We start from the raw sequence: 21,748 nt of genomic DNA on the forward strand, positions 1-21,748 counted from the left end.
AGATAGATAGATAGATAGATAGATGTATCATAGCAATTCCTTAGTGGTCACTGACACGTATTCTCTTGTGCACCATGCACACTGTCTTCCACCCTTCACTTGAGGTGATGATAGAGGTGTTTCTCCTCGTACAGGTTATAACATTTACTTTTCATACACATGCACGTATGCCGCCTTTCCGTTTTAATTGCCTTCCCTTCGTGTCTTCATTTGTCTTTCTCACACGCGCCAGCCTTTTCTCTCTCAAACACAGTTCGTCTTTTTTTTTTTTTTTTTTTTCCCCTCCCCATGCCTTTTTGTGTTCCGCTCTTCCGTGTCTGTGGTCGCAGGAAATGTGCCTGAGTTGTGAGCATTATCCAGAAACCTTCAGGATGTGCTTGTGAACACGGTGGGGGCAGTCATAGTGATGTATTGCTGTAATCCCACCACTGCAGTATGACATGGCTGTCAGTTGCCATGGGAGACGAGATGATTTATATTCCACAGTTCTGTTTATGGCCCAATATATGTAATGTCATTGTTAAAGGCCCGATCCTGCATTCTTATGCAATAATGAGGGGGGTCCTGCCACTAATTATTGCAAATAAAGAACCTTTTCAAATCAGTTTTCCATTGTAAACTAGGAAAGGAAAAGGGAGTGAATTTATTTTATCTATTTTTTTTCAGTCCAAGTCATGTTCACAAAGAATCTGCGCTCTACCTCGTCACGCTGTACCTATAATTGATGTGTTAAAAAAGAGGCTGATGTGTCCTTTAACGCTAAGGTGTCTCCCCCTGTAGTCCATGATGAATGTCTCCTCTGTAATGTTGCAGTTTCATTTACGCGTCATGTTCGGCTTCATCTGCCACTGACTGTGTTGCTGTGGGTAAGAAGACAGCTCATTGGTCAGTGGAGCAGGATGCATGCATAACATTTGATAGATGGTGCAGTGCATGAAAATGATAAACCTCTGTACATGGGTGACTTCTTCTGGTCGGGGAGATAGGCTTTATTGATTTCAGCAGGGGATAGGATTGGTAAATGAAAGAAAATCAATAGAGATAATTTACTGGGCTTTAAAGGAATGCTGTGTGAAAGCAAAATGAAACACACTTATATCAGCATCACCTTTAGCTTTACTCCAGTGTTTTGAGTGTTTAAAGTGGTGTTAAACCATTAGAGAAGCCTAGGATTCAGTGCATTAAACATAAATAGATAAATGAATTAAAAAAAAAGAAAAAAAAAAAAAAAGAACTCGCTACAAAGTGGAGTGGCAGCCATTGGACTATTGTGCGCAACCTGTAGATGTACATGAGATGAGCCATATAAATGTGTATCTGATGCAAAATAAGAGCTTGTTTACCACACCTCATCGAGCATGCCACAGGCAATGTCGTTTATTCTGTTAATGAGTCAGTCAGTCAGTACAGCTCTCTGATCCAGATGGAAATAGCTCAACAACTGTTGGATGACTGAAATGGTTTTTAATGTCTGCGAGTGGGCCAGCACATCTGTGGTCCGGTTGATGTTTACTGAAACTTCAGTTTTGAGTGAACATAACCTTTAAATGCTGGTAACCAGCTAAACCGTTTACCTCGAGATTTAGACAGTTTTGACAATCAATAAGTCATTGTTTATCAAACAAAAAAAATCTATCACTCATAACAGTTTCAAATTTAAACAGTTTATCTGTTTGTTTGTTGTTTTTTTTTTGTATTATTGTATATTTACTATATATGTTATTTACACTATCGGCCAGTCAGAACAAGCATTTTCACTTTGGGCTCCTAGAAAAAGTGGTGGACATTTTTGCTATGTTCCAATGGAACATACATTAGACTGCACTGGAATGAATACTCAACAATGAAAACAATAATTAGATGCAGCCTTATTGACTTTCTGGCTAAGCAGCTTTCTTTTTGCTGAACAGAAACAGTTGTTATTTCTGATAATTAAATTGTTTTGTCTGATTCAGTCGGACCTTGTGACAACAATTAAATTATTACAAATCATGCATAAGGAGTACACTTATTATTGTCGAAGAGGGACAGTTCATAGTTGTGTGGTGGAAATTTCTGTCCATAAAAGAGTAAAGTCAGATCTGTCTTTTCTGTAAGTTTAATCCAACCATCTGCAGATGGACTCACCACGCAGCCAAATTCATGAGCTGAGTGAATGAGCCCAGAGTAAAGGAGTGTTCACAATTTATACACAGATAACAACAAGGTCAGGGGAAGAGACAAGCACTCTCAGTGCCAGCAGTGATTAAGCTACACACATACGTACATACGACTATCCCAATCAGACAGGCTTCTCATCCACACAAGACATGAAGTTAAAACTTCATGACGCATGACCTGGGACTCTGTGCAAAGCATAAAATTATCAGACATAAAACATGAGACAGGAGGGCGACTTTCTATCTGAGTTTTGGCTGGTTCATTACTCTACTACAATCATATAGGACAGAGGTTAGGTGTTCATACATTTGCATAAGATATCAGTCACACGAAGCAAGTTAGATAAATGTTTTTAAGAAATCATATTCAACAAAATAGTTCAAAATTCATCAACCCATAATGAAAAGGAATGTTCCCATCACAATTGAAAGATAGAATAGTTATCAGGCAATGGTGAAGTCCCACAGCTTTCAAAATGATGTCGCAGATTCATGCAGATACTGTGCTAATTGATCTAAAAGTGAAGGAATAAAAACTAAAATAATTGAAATTTTGATGAGGCACTGATCTAGGATAAATGACCTGTTATTGTTTTTAGCAGTCTTAATAAACAGCAACAAGGAGTCAAAGCTTCTCTGATTCAGACTGTGCTCCATTCCCATTATTAATGCATCGTTATACTCACTTCCTGAATGAGATCAGTTTCAGTTTCATGCAGGAACTTTTTGCTACAAAGAGAGAATGAAAATTGGTTTTAGATTTGACACAAAGAGGGAAAAGTTGGAGGTCTCAGGAGCATGCCATTGATATGAAAATATTTGAAAATGAAAAATGTGCTGCATGTTCAAGTGAGTGGCCTTCATAATCTTCAAACACAGATGGCTTCAGCCCGCCTTTGACTATATCGCCTCCTCAGAAATGATTCCACGTTAATGTTTCTATTTCCTGTGTGTTTTCTGGGGAGGGAGAGCTGTAGATAGGGCGCCACTTTGATCCAACACCGCAGACCTGCTTCTCTCTCCTGTCATCTAATATAATATTAATATGTATCAAATATTCTGCCTGATTCTTCAGGTAAAGTAAACAAGAATAAGATGTAGGGCCACCCTTTGATCTGAAACCGAAGACTGCAATTTCCTCCACCATAGGAGTAAATCGCACATTGATATTATAACTTGTCTGTTCGCTCCTACAGGTATGATGCTGAACTACCCCCAGCCTTGTTTTTAACGATCACCCAGGACTGCATCCATATGACTATATGTGTTTTTTTTGTGTGTGTGTTATTGCAGGTATGGTAAACTACAGCGAGGTGACTGGCTACCCCCTTGTTCAGCACTGGAGTCTCCGCTCTGTGTTGTACCATGTCAAACTCAATCAGTGGGTCCTCTCTCAAGGTAAATCACCTTCTGGCAGTTAATTATATATATATATATATATATATATATATATATAGTTTTTATTACTGATTGTTTATTTATGCTGGAGGAGAACATGCCCCGGTGTCTGTGGCATAAACTCTCTCGTTCTCTGTGGAGAAAAACAACACCATCAGCTATCAATTATTTATCACATCATAATTAATATGACACATCAAGGTTAGCAGCTCATCATAACAGCTTGGGTACTTTATTTAATTTTCATTTTTGATCAGCAAAATAATTAACAGGCAGACTGTCTTCTTTTGATTGGACTGACAATATCCTTGGTGAAAAACGATACTGTACGGACATTTTTACTCATCTTCCAATGTCAAACTGATTTTATCTGTTTTGAAACACTTTACATGCACTTAATTTAGTCGCCAGGATACAATTTTATCAGTTAGTAATCATGCACACATGTTGATGAAGTTTCTGCAAACACTAAATATGTCCATACGTACATGTCATAGGCTATGTGGCATATTGTACCAAAGGTGTCATACCATGTTCACGTTACACATTTACGCAACTTTCCACTTTTGGTGGTAGAATTACAGGTGACAAGGTTGCCAGGCCAGTGACCACTATTTAGTACTTCTTCTCAGCTTGTGTAAGTTTGTGTGTAAGTATTTTTGGTATATTTTTTAGGCCTTGGAGTTTCCAAATGTGTAGCCTGGCACCAACAAACATTGTTAAGGAAACCTTGGAAACTTCCAGCTGTAACAAAATAATGTGTATGCCAAAAAACACACAATTCTAAATGTGTTCTCAACAGCAGTCGAAGCAATTTTATGGTAATACAGTTCTTGAACATATAAAGACCATCACCAGGGGGCACATTGCTGGTAACGCTGTAATGTGTTGCTAAAAGGTTCAAGTTGGGTCCATTACATCAAATTAAACCCTTGTTTAAACAGTCAATTATGGGCTGATTGTGGTGGTGCTGCTCAGACACAGTGCTTGGAGAAGCCTAAGAGGCATTAAAAGGCTGAGGGTCAAGTTCCCTTTAATCGCAAATTAGTGAAAATGTCACTTGAAAAGGGCACAAGCTAAAAAGCTGCTCAAGAAGCACAACCAAACAAGAGGCACGCGAAGCTATAAGACACAGCACCTACTGACTGTTATAATTACAACCTCCACTCCTTTGTTAATTGCGTAATAACTCATAATGATGTTTTATGTCCATTGGGCAGACTTTGTCCATGGGGTGCTTATGAAGACAGATATGTACAAATCAAATGAATAAATAGATAAATAAATACACAGCATAAACAGAGTTCTCTATTAGCAGTTCACCTAAAAAGTTTTCTGATGTTTACGTGAAACATTCAAGAGGTTCATAAGTGTTCTAAAGTTAGGTTACTGCCTCACAGTGCAAACACATTACAGCCAGTGCAGGAATGGATGGTTGCTTTACCTAATATAAAACAGAGATGCCCTAAAGAGATTTATAGATTGTCTAAAGGCAGTTAATGATGTTTGATGATTTAAGACGGATGGGACATGCCATCGCCTATGACCAAAACAAATTAGTGTTTTTTGGAGGTTTATTGTCAGCAGCTCACACAGTGCAATACAGTTTGAGTATTAAGTCGCAAACAATGTAAGTTTTTATTCACCCAGTCTCCAACAGCCTTCACATGCTTCCAGCAATAAATACCTGGACACAAATAAAAGTAGAATGACTGTTGAGCCAGGCACCGTGCCGGTTGAATTCCTGTCCAACTTGATTGTGACTTGCACTGACATCACGCACATACGGGCAGTGAGAACCTCAGGAGATCCAGGCAGCTGCAGTTTTAGAGCCAGGCACTACAGTTTCTCTCTGCTGACTTTAAGATGGGGAAATGCCCAGCTCTCATCTGATCTAAAAGTTCAGATGTTGACTCAACAATGTAATGTTCATTTAGTCATCAGACAGATTAAACAGCCTACATCCATTTAACAAACTGAACACAATGTGTAGTTACTTTAATTTAACCTAATAAAGTATGCAATAACACAACAACTTCTTGTGTTTGGGGTGTGAGAATTGTTGAGATAAAATATGTGAAGCCCTGACTGATCATTAATGACTGGGATTGCCGTGTTTCTTTCCTCTGTGTTTGACTGCCTGTTTTTTTTTTTTTGTTTTTTAATGTCTTTTTGTAGTTTGAGAGGTACACGATGCTCAGCCAGTTTATGTACAACAGCAAATTGATATGAAGCTGATTTACATGAGGATTTATGTAAAGCACATGTTGAGTTGTCGAACAGAAGTGAGCAACTGTATAGCATTTTAATAGGCTACCCTATAAAACAGTTGGACTGCGTACAAACTGATGTGTCGGATAACATTTTAATAAATGGGAATCAGATCTAGCATGACGTGGGTGTTTCTGTGACTTGCTGTACAGGCTGAAGGCCTTTTTCTCTCTGACCCCTGTTGCTGATCTCATTTGCTTTCCAGCCGAGGCGCAGCTCATCTGGAACTTGTCTACAGAAACAGATAGTTTTCTTGGTTGAACATACAGTATGGAATGGTATACTTGCTCATCACAGTTAATTAGGATGGGTAATGTATGCTCGTAAACTATGTTCCTGCTTTCTAAATTTGAGCTTTTGGAAACACAGTTCCTCGTAAAATGTTGTACAAAATGAACTGGAAGTTACATATTGATATGTCTTAATCTATAATTATAAAACAGGACATATAATTACTATTGACATTATAAACAAGACTTTAATATGACTCTGCATTATAATTTACTGCAGTATAACCTAATGACATACAGTAATGTTACAAAAGGTGTGATCATTTACAAATGAGATGTTTTAGAACAAGACTACATTCATACTTAACCATTTAAAGTTATAAACATACCTTTTTTTTCTCTATATCAGCTGTCTGTCTATAGGCAAAAACAGACTAAAACCTGTTCATCTCCCCACAGAACAGATCTTTTCCAAATCAATATCCAAAGTGTTAATCTCAAAACACCAGCCTAGACTTTAAGCGTGTAAATGGAGCCCTGGGAAGGTCGAGCCCTTGATGCTAGCAAAGGCAGCGACTTGCAGTCATTTCTACCGTGAGACTGATCCTTTTAAATGTCAGCATATCTGAAAACAGAGATGATCTCAGAGAGCAGAAGGAGACTGATCATAGGTTTAACAGGCTGACACGTCTTGACCACAGTCACAGTGGATTGTGTGGCAGTGAGTAGTGAGCACAATGGGGGTGAGATGAGGGTCTGCCACACATTTACAGATATTCTGCAAACTGTTTTTCACTGTGGAGGAATTCCCTTGGTGGTGGTTTAAATAAAACTCTGCTATGATTTTTTTTTGTTTTTTTGTTTTTCCTCAGATGAGCAGACTGGCTTCTTACCCTCCAATAGTATAAGGTTCAATAGGACATTTGACAGACAAGGAACATCGATTTTTCACCCCTGAGACTTTTTTGTCATGTCAAGATAACAAAGAAGCACAGAAACACTAAGACTGCAATGTTGTGTCAGTCAGAAGGACATTTTTTTCATTAGATTAGGTTAGTTCCCCTTTGCATATACCATTGCTTGGGTGATGGTTTGTGGTTTTAAATCGCTGAAAATCTTCAAGTAGTTCCAGTTAAACTGCCTGTTAGCTGTTCTAAATGAATGCACTGTATCCCCTATCTAGAATGAGCAGCATCGGAATCAGCTGGCTGCAGACAAGCCAATGCTTGAAATGAATTAATTAAAAAATAAAAATCTGATCATCTTAATCTTAGTTACAACAAAAAGTGTAGTCTGTCAGGGCATCACCCTCTGAACACCAAAGGGTGGCGCTTGTTACATACAAGCTGCAACAAGTAGCCTACACTCCGGGCTGTGGTGAACTCAAAAGTAGGTAACTAAAGAGTCCACTGGCTGAACTGTCCATAACAAGTATGGGATAACTTGGAAAACAAGGTGGGTAAATCTGGTTTGATTTCAACAAGCTGGGTAAGCTGACTTTAATTGTAACTCTCCATTCCAGCCTACTTCACTGTCCCTCTGAATCAACTCTGATCTTATCATTGTTTATTGATTTTGATTTAGGGACAGTGACTTGGCTGGTTACCTAGCTTGTCTACTGCATGCAATATTATTTGCTATGAATCTCGCCAGCATAACATTGGCTGTCTGGCTAACAGCTGAGTTGAACGCTTCAATGAGCTGAGCAGACTGGTTTATTCATCCTGTTTACTGGAGTGGTGAACAGTGTTTCCGTTACAGGATTATGATAATCAGAATGAGACTGATCAGTGATGGTTTACTTATTTTTGTTTTCCTTCAAAAGAAAGTGGTGCAGACTAACTTCAATGAGTGCAACTAGACGCCAAAGAGGTTATGTTTTCCTGTGTCAATATGAAGGTTGGTTGGTTTGTCAGCAGGATGACACAAAAACTTCAAAATGCATTTCCACGAAAATTGGGAGGAGGATGGCTATTAGCCCAGAATAGACCCCATTAACTTCATTGTGGGGAATTCAGATAAAGGGACATATCTAGAAATCCCACTTTCTTGGGGTGTTTTTTGTACATTTCTGTTAATTTTTCTGGGAATATTATATGGATCTTGATGAAAAAAATCTGGTTAAAAAAATGGAATGTATAGATTATTCTAAAGAATCATGTACAAAATTGATAGATTTTCACCTAAACTTATTAAACAATATATTATAAGATATTCTGTATATTGACACTTGCTCAGAGTGCAGTGGCAACCTTTAAAATTGGAAATGTATTGATTGATTGATGGATTGATTGATTGATTGATTGATTGATTGATTGATTGATTGATTGATTGATTGATTGATTGATTGCCATTTTTATGTTCCCCTTTCCCAGCAGCTAGCTCTGCTTATAATACCAATATTAGTAATGGTTTTGATTTAGTACAGATGATTTTGTGTTAAGGGCTGCTGTCCCCTAAATGTAACCACATGGCTCTGGCTGTATTTTTTTTTTTCTCTTTTTTTTTCTAATATTTAATATTTTATTTCCTATATGGTATTTCGCAAAAAAAACAAATGACTGAAGAAAAAGAGATATTTCAAAGACATGCTACCCAGGCTCTGACTTTGTCATATCCATGTGCACTTTGATTTGTCAGAATTTTTCAAAAAAAAAATTCAAAAAATCCAAGACTATGTTAGATATCATAGGCCTGTTTTTAGCAGTAAAAAGTAGATGTCACATGCAAATATGATGATGGACATTGACGCAGATGTAGGTGGATACATTAGTAGATAAATAGAAAGCAGGTCATAGAGAAATTTGTATTGCACTTTATTTTCCTTGTCTTTTTCTCTGTCTCTGATAGCCTGTCACATATCACAAAGCTGTGTACCCATAGCAAGACCAAGGCTTTCTGACAGTGCCTGCCATGGAAACTTCACAGAGTAAGATAACTGTGGATAGGTATTTAGTCAAGCAATACTTCTTCTGAAGGCTGCTCCTGGCTGCTGACATGTCGGGGATTATACTGAATATTTCCTGACGGGTTTCTCAGCACTAAATGCATTATTCCATGAAAATACATCTGCCTTTTTTTTCTTTTTATTTGCCTCACCCCGTAACTTGACTCGTTCTATTGGCATTGTTTCAGGGTAAAATGAAAGCTGGGCAAATGTTGCATTCAATCATTTTGCCTGGCTTGAAGAGGAGTGTCATTTCATAATTTGGATTTTTGGTGTCTTTAGAGTGCATGCATTATTCATAAATCCATCCTAAATAGTTTCCGTTCTGATAAGTGCAGCTACCCTACTGTAAATACAGCCATGTCACCTCTAATGCATTTCCAATGGTGCTGCTGTGGTATGGAAGTGGCTGCCACGTCTGCCGAAGATACAGTTTCTGTTTCCCCTTCACTCAGGAGCGACTCGGCAGCCTCCCTCTTTTTTTACTCCCATTTCCCACTTTAGCTCATCATATTTCAACAGCCACCGGAGGGGTGAGGCTACTGATTTTTACATCTGATAGCAAAGCCCCCATCGCTCATCCCCCCTGCGCTCTCTGTCTCTCACTTCAGTGGCCTCCTAATTTAATTTTAGGGGAGAAGTAAGAGCAAGTGGAGCGTGAGTGCTGAGATATTAATACTGCTTCTCCTGGAAATGATAATGATAAATTGCTATTGCGCATTTGCTTTCCAATATTTGCTGAGAGAGAATTCCAGTGAGCGTGCGGTCATTTAGTTATACTTTGGTCAATGTATCATATCAAACATGCTTTCTCATGGACTTTATTTTATACTTCTACAGTGTAGTCAGTGAGTCCACTAACATTTGTAGGGAAATTGTCTTCAATGAAGTCACCATTACTCTAATAATATACAGGCTTCTTGACAGAGTTATATATACCGGTTTATAGCAGTCCTTGTGTCCCACCATGTGGGTAAAAATCTGTCATTTCAGCTCAAGTCTCTGCGAGGACACATAGTCCCTCAGGGAACTCCACAGTGTAAATTAGTTATAAAAAGAATCTTTAACCCTGGGGTTCTAAATAAAGAGTGAGACAGTAACCCTTAAAACCCTTAAAAAACATAATAATACAATAATAATAAAAAGAATATATATATATATATATATATATATATATATATATATATATATATATATATATATATATATATATATATAAAAATATCCTTTTTTTTTCTGTTACTGCTAAGAAAAATCTTCTAGGAATAGATTTTCAGGGTGTATCGGAAGATGGGGAGTGGCTGAGCAAGCAAACCACATTCCTATATTTTCCCTTTAACCCCAAACTCCCTTTTCTGTTCCCCCTCCCTTGTATTGTCTTTAACTGAAAGCAGTCACCTCAATATGTTTTATCGTTTATCTACCCAGCCTTCAGCTCAGCCATCCATTCTCTGGACGGGGCGACGCAGCGGAGCGACTTTGTCTCCATCCTCAGGGAGTTTGGGAACCACTATGTGCAGGAGGCGGTGTACGGCTTCCAGGAGTCCTGTACCATCTGGTACCCCAACAAACAGGTCCAGAGACAGCTGTGGCTTGAGTACCAGGACATCAGCAAAGGTAGGACACATACTATCAAGAAATCGAGTGCATCTCTTCACAATTATATTCATTAATGGAAAATTAAAAGTTATTGTTGGCCTAAGCAATAGAGGTAAATCGAGGTAAATTGAGCATGTGTTTATGACTGTGTGGGATGTTTGAGGAACACGGTTTAATTCCTGCAGTTATTTATACATTCATTGACAATACAGATTTATTATCTGTCACCCCCACAAAATACATAGAGGCTTATAATGGTGTGTGTGTGTGTGTGTGTGTGTGTGTGTGTGTGTGTGTGTGTGTGTGCGTGCGTGCGTGCGTGCGTGCGTGTGTGCGTGTGTGCGTGCGTGCGTGTGTGTGTGTTGTTACAAATTTGAATTGGCAGGACTCTTGATTATTCTTCAGCTGCAGAGTAAATGCTTGCCAGCAGGAGAAATACTTAAACCTCACATGGGACCTCTTTTACAAAGCTCTTCTCTTGTATCCCTTTTTTCTTTTCTTTTTTGGTTGTACCCTGTTGTACAGAAGTGTAATGGGCTCCCAGTGTGGCAGTCTTTAAGAAATGCCCGAGGCCCTTCAACCATCAGGTGTTTTTTTTGTTCATTTTTTTTAACCCTGCTCTCTTTATGGAAGAACCCCTTGTGATTTTGATTAACTTGGTAGATCTTTTATGGGGTTTCGGTCACCAAAAACACAGTCTAGCACTTCTCACTTCAAGGTTTGTGTATTTAACAGCAGTAGTTTTTAGTGCTGACTGAAATGTGTGTGTAGATACTGAAAGCTGGTATCAAATGTCTGATAAGATTCATATCTTTCTTTGTTCAGATAATATTTTCTGTTTGATTAGATTCTGTTCATGACTTAAGAACAGGTGTTTTTCCAGGATAATCTTAAAATTGTGTTAGTCATGGTAATAGTTATAAAGCATTGAACTAATTGTACAATACCTATAGGTATAAATAGCAATGGTTTACAAATAATTCTTTAATTGCACAATGAAAATAGGCATTAGTTAATTAGTTGACAAATGAAAGTACTAATCTATTGATACAGAGACTGAATTACAAAGTATTAATTGTTTGACATTTTAATAGCCAATATAAAGAGAAATTATGAATACAATTTGCAAATGAAATATGAATCGGTCAATAAATACGATTCAGTAATAAGCCAAAACGTATATCATTTACAAATACATTAATGAATCCACAAACAGATAATAATTTAAAAATCTACTTGAAAATGCGATTTTAAGAGACAAATGAATATCTGAATTCACAAATTGAATTAAGAATACAGATTTTAATCAGACATTCAAAATGTCACTTTCCTTTCTATCTGCATTTCCACCCGCCCGTTGCTTTTCCTTTTCCTATTTGCTATTTGATTTGCTTAGTCATTTAGCGTCTCCACTAGCCAATGTAACAAGCTCTCTGATTGGTTATTGTCATCTGCAGTATTGATCATTTCAAAGGTCCCTGCTCACCAGTAAACACATTTTAGAAATGTTGACTCATTTGCACCGAGAAATAATTCTTCATCACACATGCGCTTAGTTGTGAATTCAGCTGCACTAACAGCTCTGAATTTGCATATTTAATAACTAGACAGATTATTCTTGTTCAATGATCTGTTTCCAGGTATGAGTTCCTGTAGGCATTCATGCGCAGCAGCACTTCAGTTAAATATAATTCAGCCAGATTCATCCATGTAAATGACAGCTTTGTGTTTTCTTCAGTTGTTTCATTACAAAGATCTAATTATGGTGGCATATTGCATCTGTTTGTTGTCTACACTAGACATGTGACACATTACAAGCATTGTAATGCCACAACGCGTTTACCTTCTGTTGGAGTGCCACATTGAAGGAGAGTGTGTGTCGTGTCGCTCATAGTGTGGCTTTGCACTATAATCAGTATTGTTCTATCTAAAGCAATTACCGTAAACTACACAAGCACTCTCCAGAAGCACTTGAAGCACTTAAATGAACAATCAAAGAAGCAAAATGTCTTTGCTTTTTGTTTTATTACTCCAAATGCCACCATATGTCAGCCATCCATCTATTTTTTTCACCTGTTCTTGTTTCCCCAGTTAGTAGCAGCAGAGATAAGTAATAGCCCGCCTCTCCCCACCGCTTCACCTCACTGGCTCTAAACTGTCCATACCCGTTTCCTCTGTTTGCTTCGGCCACTTTTTCTTCCTTCCTTCACTTTGTCCAAGGACACCCCTGCTGCGCTGCTCTGTTCACTCCCAGTTACCTCTGCGCTGACAGATGGCATTAGATGACTGAGTTTTCCCACCCCCATGAAAAGTGCATTACTCTTCATTTTCAGCCGCCTCTGACACATAGCTTGCAGACCATGCTTAAACGATTCAACACAATCAGAAGAATGCAGTGCTCCTGTTTTTTCAGCCTCTTCTTTGCAAACTTTAACTTCATCGCGGCTGTAGTGACCAAGTCCTAAAGTTTGGCCACTACTGACTGCTAATTGGGTCTAATTCTTAAGACATGTACTAGGAAAAAATGTCAAAGGTTTACAAAGGTAAAACAAATACAGCCGTATGATGTTGTCCAAGCACAGTCATACTTTAAGCATTATTTGTGAACTTGTAATATGGTAGCGCAGTGTGTAATCATTGACCTCAAATGTAATCGCAAACAGTATATTTGCTGAAATCACACCTTTATGACTTTACCTGTGAGGTATGTTTTTTTTTTTGTTTTGTTTTGTTTTTTTAACATGAAAGGCCCATATATGAGAAATAAAAAGTCGATGTAACATAGTGACTTTAAAACTGCTATAATAATTTACAAGTCGCAGGATCAGCATTAGTGGGGCACCTGCTGTAGATTTGTACATGAAAAAAATCAAGATAAATTTAGGACTGTGTCCTGTGTTATCAGTGTTAGAGAAAGTAGAGGTGTCATACAGTTGGTCTTTATTTCCAGTTAATTCCAGTTAATTGCTGGCGTGACCTGTCTTTAGCCGGTCCATAGAGGGTCAGCTGAACAAGCAAATCTGTGAAATGTGTGTGTATAGGCAAGGATGCACTTTCAGAATCACTTAACTCAACTAATCAAATTGAAATAAATGTTTAGAACTTTGTATATATATTTCTGCTGTGATTTGTACAGATTGTATAGTTATTTTCTGTCTGGGAATTTAGAAAACAATCCTGTGAGTACACTCCTAATTCACAAGTCACAAAACGTTGCCCATGCAAATATCTATTTACTGTTTACTCATTTACTTTATCATTTTCACCTTTTAACTGATAAAAAAATATAGAAACACAATACTGTTTAGGACTTCAACTATCAATTATTTTCAAAGGTGATTAATCTGCTAATCATATCCACATAGCCCAAGGTGGCATCCTCAAATGTCTTGTCAGTTTACTGTCATAAAGGAGTAAAGGAAGCAAAATAGTTCTATTTAAAAATCTGGAATCAGAGAATTTAGATTTACAATGATCGATTCATTGTCAATATCACTGGTGATCAATATAATACTTAGTGGTGAATAGATTAATTGATTATTCATTGCAGCTCTACTACGATTCGTAGCACATATAATTGTGTAGAATTTTCATGTAATTCGTATTACTGGGACTGGTAATACTGTGTGACTGCCACCTCCGCCCCTCCTGCCTTTGTCTTGTTTCCTTTGGCCATCTTTACAGAAGGCCATATTTTCCTCAGCCTACATTCCTGTTGTTGTCTGCAAACACATCAAAGCCACAATAAAAACACAAAGGATTTGGCTGAAAGATCAGATTTTCTGAACTGATACAAAATCTATCCACAATCTATTTCTCCTGTCAGACAGGGCATGGCGATTATATCGGGCTGTGAAGATCTGAAATGATTCAATCTAAGTGGGTAACTGTTTCAACCTGGCCCAGGACCATCTGTTTCAAGAAAATGAAATAGATTCCACTGGCAAAAACTTGAAATCAGAGTCATCTTTCTTAATCTCTTCCTGGCTTCTTGGAAACGTCCTGGCCTTTTGGAGGGAGTAATGAGCTCACAGGAGAGTTTGATGATCCATGTCCTCACCCTTTGCTCCTAATATAAGATGTGCCCGACCGCAGCCTCCCTCCATATTCAGTGAGAATCCAGGCTGATCATTCTCTGAATCTCCGCTGCCTGGGGCACGGGCACGGCTGCTACTGGCACATGTTAGGCTTATTTATGTATATAGTAAATAATTATACATCAGATTTAGACCTATTTACAGAAAAAAGATGGATAGTGTATGTTTTTGAAGTACTTTGAAGGATAGTGTGGCCACTCTGTAGAGAACCATGGTCTCCTATTGCTGAAAACAGACAAGCTTGTTACATTCACCTCCTATGTGTCACCTAAGCAGCTCAAAGCTCTTCATCTTATCTTTATAAGATTTCATTCTAAATCAAATAATGTATGGGGAAGGCTTTTGTTACCTAAAACAACCACTTCTGCAGGGTGGATTTTCACTTTAATACAAAATCAATAAAAAAGCGTGCCTGTGATATTTTGTGCATTGACTGTGAATTGTAGCTCAGCAGACCAGTGCCCAGTCTGTGAAAGGAGCACATGGCATGTCGCAGTCTGTGAAGTTAATTGAAGACCTACACCAGTTGTTTCCTAATGACCCAGGAACTCTGAAACAAAACAAAACACACACACACACACACACACACACACACACACACACACACACACACACACACACACACACACACACACACACACACACACGTTGCCTGTCTATCATCGATGTATCAGTCATGTTTGTAGAGATGTGGCCATAGCTCATTAACTGTGGTCAGCCAGTGTGTGAGTGCGGGTGTGTGTGTTTGGCCGTGATTCCTTGTCTGGGTGATTAATAGCACTTTCTTCCCTACGCTAGGTTGTGATATGAGTTTCTTATTGTCAGATACATGACCTCAATTACCACGCCAGAGATCAGACACCAACGGCAAGGAAGCTACTGCAGCTCTGTTCATGTGGCAGGGGTTTATTACATCGAGGGATCACATTTGATCAAGAGGTTAAAGATGTTACAGACTGTTAGAAGCAGCTTTAGTGCCGTTCATACAATCTGTTTGTACTCCCCACATTAGCTGGAATTGGTTATGGAGACGAATGCTTGTCATTTAACTCTTCCTCCGAATCTGACTACATGCATGATTTACTGGAGTGTCGCTGCACTTTCTGCAGCCTAAAATAATGTACAGGCACTGTAATATTTGAAGCTGCACTCATTAATATTCTTATACTGGCAATGAGTCAAATGTCTAATGCAAGAGCCATCCCCTGTTACAAAGTATGACAATTATCACCCAACTTTTCAGTTTTCCTCTGTTCTATGGAACGTTATTATGTCTTCTCAGTCATTTTTTTTTTTGGAACTGTGTGGTCACTGTCACTGCTCTCACCAGCCTTGTTTCCAGCAGCTGCCAGTAGTTTCAGTGACAAAGCCTTGATAAACTCACTGCAAGCTACCTGCCCATCATCAACTCAGCTCCTCTAACATTTAATTTCTTCTAAATTCTTCATAGATAATGTCTGTTATCATTTATCCATTAAAACGTTGTCATTTTTTTGAAGCGGTATAGTCAGGAAATGTTGGTAAAATTAAAAAGGACATAGTACAAACACAGATGCAGAGAGCAACTGAAGAGAGAGATGTAGAAGCTTCAAAGTATGGAGACTTATAAAAACATCTTCCTCACTTGTCTCCTGCAAAAACACGAGTTCAATCAATCAGTCAGTCTTTATTTGTGTAGAACCAATTCTTGACAAAAGTAATATGATGACAGTTTGTCCCTCATTCCAGAGATGGTTCTTCTCTGCACTGCTTGGTTGATCTTGGCATGATTTATCTAGCAACAGAGATGCAAATCAGCATGGTGCAGCTTGATTCAGCCTGGCCACAACACCAATGGAAAAGCCCCGAAAGTGGAGCATATAGCAGCTAAAGAGCCAAATAAGAATTGGTGAGATTAAAACCAAGCTTAAAGGAAAGTAAATACTGGACTCACAATCATAACAGAGTTCATGTTGCTCCGTGTCTGCGTGTAATGGGGAATAGTCAGCACTGTGTTCAGAGATAGTATTTTGGAACTGTTGTGCATTAATAATACTACTACTACTACTACTACTACTAATAATAATAATAATAATAATAATAATAATAATAATAGTGAAAACCTCATCATTTGATCACACTGCAGCTCATTTAGGTTGAGGAAAACATTGTGGCTTAGTTTAAAACAAGTGTGTCATTAGTGTAACTTAAGATGTACATTTAGTACACAATGCATGTTACCTAATGCATGAATAAACAACTCACTGTTGACATCTTGGAACAGTTGTCTCGTGAATGAAAGTCCTGTGCGTGTTTAACCTAACTATCTCCCCAGTCCTCCCTGTGCAGATGTTGGTGCTCACTGACTTCCTCCTTTGCTGCCCTAGTAATTACTATGACCACGAGAGGTCGCTCATAACCTTAAATGGAAATATGGGTGTTACTGACCTGTTCACACAGTCAACCTACATAGTTGTTTTTCTTATAAGGATGCCCTGGTTTCATCATGTTCAAGATTTTTGCAGTTGCTTAGTGCACTGCAGTTTGTATTCCTCGATCAACAAAAGAAGAGTCTAGAATATAAAAACAGGGCGGCAAATTTGAGCAATAACATCAATAAATCAGTGGAGAAATATAACAGATGGAAATGTTTTCATACTATTCGTGTGGAATCATTGGATAGTTTGATGTCTATGAAAATGATGGCCATCACAGTCACCCAAATCTCAAGAACACTGCTTCACAGGAGTTGCACCAGGCTTCATCACATTACAATGATTGTTTATATTGGCATTTTCTTAGATTTTCCACCCATTTGTGAACGTTCTTGAAGTCACAATAATTGAAGTTGTTTATTTACAAAAATGTTCCTCAAGAACTCTGAGCTTTAGATAACTGTATGAGGCAGCATCATACTGTTTTTTTGGAGAATGGATGTTTCTAACCTTATGAGAAGAATCTCACTCGAGTCACAAATATGGTGCGGGTTGTTTAAGGATATTTCAAGAAGTGCCCCCAAACTTATTGAAAACACTCCTAAAAATGTATGTAGTGCCAAAGATATCTCAACATGCCTTCAGAAAATACGCAGAGTGGATGGGAATATGATTAGCCTTATTTAGCTTCTCCCATGTCTGGCTCACTTAGTGAACTGTCACATGGAAAATTTTGCGAAGACCAGTTTGCTTGAAAACAGCTTCAAAATAATTAGATGCTGTGGAGTTCTGTCAAAACACTCCAACAGCAATTAAAATTTGAATATGCTTCAAAAACACCTAAAGGTGACATTACAGAGCTTGTTAAACTGTTAAATGTCAGATCAAATTGAAAATACTCCGCACAGATGGAAACGTCTGACACAACCAAAGGTCTACAACAAACATTTTCACTCAGACAATCATCTCGTCCCATTGTTTCCTGGATCAATCTATCTATTTATTCCCCTCTCCGGTTTTCTTTTTGTTTTGTTTTTTTTTTTTTTTTCTCTGACTCTGGCTCTCAAACCACCCTCCTTACCTTCTCTCTCAATTAAATCACAATGACCTCCTTCCTCAACCTCAGCGCCCTCCCCCACCGAGTCAGGTGTCAGCTCTCGAGCAAACTCCAGCGCAGCGTTGCGTGCTGGGATGTGTGTAAGTGTGATCGCCCTGCCAGCAGCCAGGTAAAAATAGGTGCCTTATTTATTCTATTAGGGCCTGTCATTTTAACAAAGAGGCAGCAGAGGAAGTCTCGCTCCGGGGGAGGAGAGCAGAGCAGAGGAGGAGGGGGAGGACAGCAGTGAGGAAGAGCAGGAAAGACACAGGAGAAATTATTAGCAACTCGGCCTGACCTCCGCAACCCCTCTACACCCGCACACAACACGCAGGCCTCAGATTAGCACCACCTGCCCTGCCTGCTTACCAGCTGGGAATTACGCAAAAAGCCTCTTTCTGTATCGGTCTTTCTCTTTGCCTTATTCTATGCTGTGTTGTGGTGGTTTTAGTATATTCAATGTTTAGACATCCTGTTTGCTTGGATGAGCTGCTGGGTGATATCTTCTGAAATCTGTATCAGATAGATTCATCAGATTTTTGTTTGTATACATTTGTACTTGAGATGGTCTTTGTCATGGTTCCTTTCACGTTTGTCTCGATTAATCATATTACGAACAATGAAAATGTCTTAGCCTGATCATCTTAAGAGGTTCTCACATTTTGTTTTACAGTATAGAATGTGTGATACCCCATTGTTTGAATTTAAAGGTGTTCATATATCTCTAAAATGGGATAAATGGCTAATGGCCCTAAAGACCTAGGGACCTTAAACATCTTTACACCGAACATGGAGACTCCTCTGCTTAAGTTGCGAGCTTCTCTAACTCGAACTTTACAAAACTTAGATTAAACTGAACCACAGTGTTAATGATATTAATGCTATGTGACTGTGACGTTGTCTGTTTAGAGCCCAAAGTTCGCTCCCTCCTCATACATTTATGCTTCATGAACGATAATGCTGGGGTTCATTTGAGAAGATTAACTTGCTGAACAAAACGTGTAAGTATCATAAACTTGGCCACTGTTATTTTCTGTGATAATCCAAAATACCATTGCATCATCCTATAGACTTTTTCTCACTTTTCAACAAAGTATAAGCTCATAGAAGCAATACACACTATTAATTGTGAGTGAAAAAAAGAACACTAGGTGAACACTAGGTTGTAAAAGAGTTGAGACACTGATGTAGAAAAGGGAATACAAGTATTTGTAAAGTCGATTAAAGACATATGTTTATTTAAGAATTGTTATATGTGTAAATCTGGCTGTGTGGAGCTAGGACCCATGATTACCCATGAAAAACACAATACCATACTACATACTTTACATACGTGTGTGTCAGTGTTTTGTGTTACTGTGTGTGTTTTTGTTTTTTTTTTTTTGTTTTTTTCTTTTTAGTTGCACTGTTCCCATGTCAACACATAGGTTATACTCTGTGAAATGAAATGTTTTCCAAGCACAAGTCATATTGTGAGCCTTCAGCCTAGGGCTACATACACTCTGCAATAAATATTCCACATGTTCCAAGCTCATCCTTGGTCTCCAAAGGTCTGTCAGAGTCCTGCACTTTTCAGCCAAGGACGTACTGCCTTAGTATTTTAGTTTAAAATCTTAAACCAGAGCCCAGGAAAGTGTCACATAGACTTTCCATAGAATGTGCAGGCATTGTCTCCCAAGGCGATCGCCTGTAACCACTAGTAACCATTTCAAACAGAGGCTGCACAACAACTAAATCTTAAAAGCAGGTGTAACTGTTCCATTGTGACTTGTTTTAAACATCCAGTAAGAAGACAATCAGCAGCACTTTAACCAGGAGGATTAATAGACATTACACCAATAAACACTCTATACACAGTCTCAGCAGGGAGGAAATGAGTCAATGCGAAGGCTTTTAAAAGTGCAGTATTCTTACCCTCTAATAGCTAATTATTCTTTATCACCTTTTTTTTTCATAACTGTGTTTTATGACAGGCTGTCACTGCACGCAGCTGTAGCAGATATACACCAGGGATTCTTATTGTTATTGTTTTCTCCAAGTATCACTGTAATTATCACTTAATGCAATGACAGCTGAGGTCAGAAAACGTGTGTCATAACAGAAACATGATACTTCTATAATGAGTTCAATAACATTGAGAGACGAGAACAAGATCTCTCATCTGCAAAAACAATACATCCAGTAATGTCTTAATAGAAATGTTATCAGATCATTGATGATGACAGGTAATTATTAAAATGCTGTTGAAGCCTTAGACTTAAATACAGTGCTGGCTTTGTATACAAGTCTTTACCATATATAACCTTATGTACGCAAAGCTAAGCTTTATATACCCTTCTTATACAGCATTTTATTGCCTTTATTCCATGTCACTATTGAATAAACAAGCTGATCAGTTGCAATGGTAAGATCTTGTCATACTGTATGTCCTTGGGTTTGTAGTGGTTCGGCTGAGGGAAGTCTAAAGCTGCGGGATGTTTTGCTGCTCATGGCCTATATATGATTTGATGGTTGGCTGCGTTGCTGCTGCCTGCTGCTTTTGTTTTGTTTTGTAGATGCATACTCGTCCTTTATCGTGTCCGTCATATTCAGAAACCCTTGCTTTCAGTGTTTTCCTCTGGACAGGCAGGAGGAGAGATTTCTAGAAACAATGAGGCAGACACCCACTTAACCTGCCTCATTTCATGTTATTACTGTATTTGGCATCCTTGGCAGATGTGAACTCAGCGTATGTATCATGATGTTGAGTGTTTGAATTTGTACATTGGATGTTGTATTGTCCTTTTTTTAAAGAGTTGTTAAAATACAATGATGGAGGAGACCAAATCATATGTTGACAGTATCTGAATAAAAATAGTCCTTGTCCTGGATGATTCTCTTAGTGCTTCACTGCCTCATCATGTTTTAGCTGTTTTTTAGGGAAAATGGCAACCCCCAATACTTGTAACACATATGATAGAAACTGAAAATAGAAGTTAAAGAGAGCTTTTAGTATTTGGGCAACTGGGCAATGAACTACGTCAGTGGTCAGTCATGGTGACAGAGTTGTGTGGTTATCGTGGTTATTATGTTGTCGAACTATGACAAATCTAATAAACATCATTGACAAAAAGGTTTTAAAACCAGTAATTTAAGATAGTCGTGTTGAGCTGCAACAAACATCTGCAGAAACTGCTTCGATTAAAAAGGGGCAGTGATACAGTGGGTTTTTAGCTGGGGGTGAGCACTTTCTTAATCAAAAGCATTCAAATTGCTGCGTCAGGATTTTGAAAATCTTGGTCTTTCTTTCTTTATGTTATGTTGTGTTATTTTATTTATTTATTTATTTTTCTGCAAAGCATTTTTCTTCCAACCTCTGTCAGCTTGCTTTAACAAGAAGGAGGTCTGGCTACAGGCGATTAGTCATTCAAATCAAAAGAAGTGGGTACTTAAGCTGGACAGGATGGCCACCACGAGTAGATAGAAAGAAAAAGGCCCCTGCCACACAGAGTTAATATTTAAAATAAGAAAAATACATCATGCAATGGCACCAGACAA

General features: G+C 38.3%; 1 protein-coding gene across 8 annotated transcripts in view; it reads left to right on the forward strand.

Moving 5' to 3' along the window:
• astn1 (astrotactin 1) overlaps positions 1-21,748 on the forward strand; it is a 406,003-nt gene that overhangs the window by 242,491 nt on the left and 141,764 nt on the right. For all 8 annotated transcript variants that reach the window (XM_037083604.1, XM_037083606.1, XM_037083607.1 and 5 more), the window contains 2 exons: positions 3,453-3,557; positions 10,434-10,622. In XM_037083604.1, the coding sequence (XP_036939499.1) occupies positions 3,453-3,557; positions 10,434-10,622 (294 nt within the window). The remainder of the gene's footprint in view (positions 1-3,452; positions 3,558-10,433; positions 10,623-21,748) is intronic.

This window comes from Acanthopagrus latus, chromosome 21 (genome assembly GCF_904848185.1).
Source record: "Acanthopagrus latus isolate v.2019 chromosome 21, fAcaLat1.1, whole genome shotgun sequence".
NCBI classification, from domain to species: Eukaryota; Metazoa; Chordata; class Actinopteri; order Spariformes; family Sparidae; genus Acanthopagrus; species Acanthopagrus latus.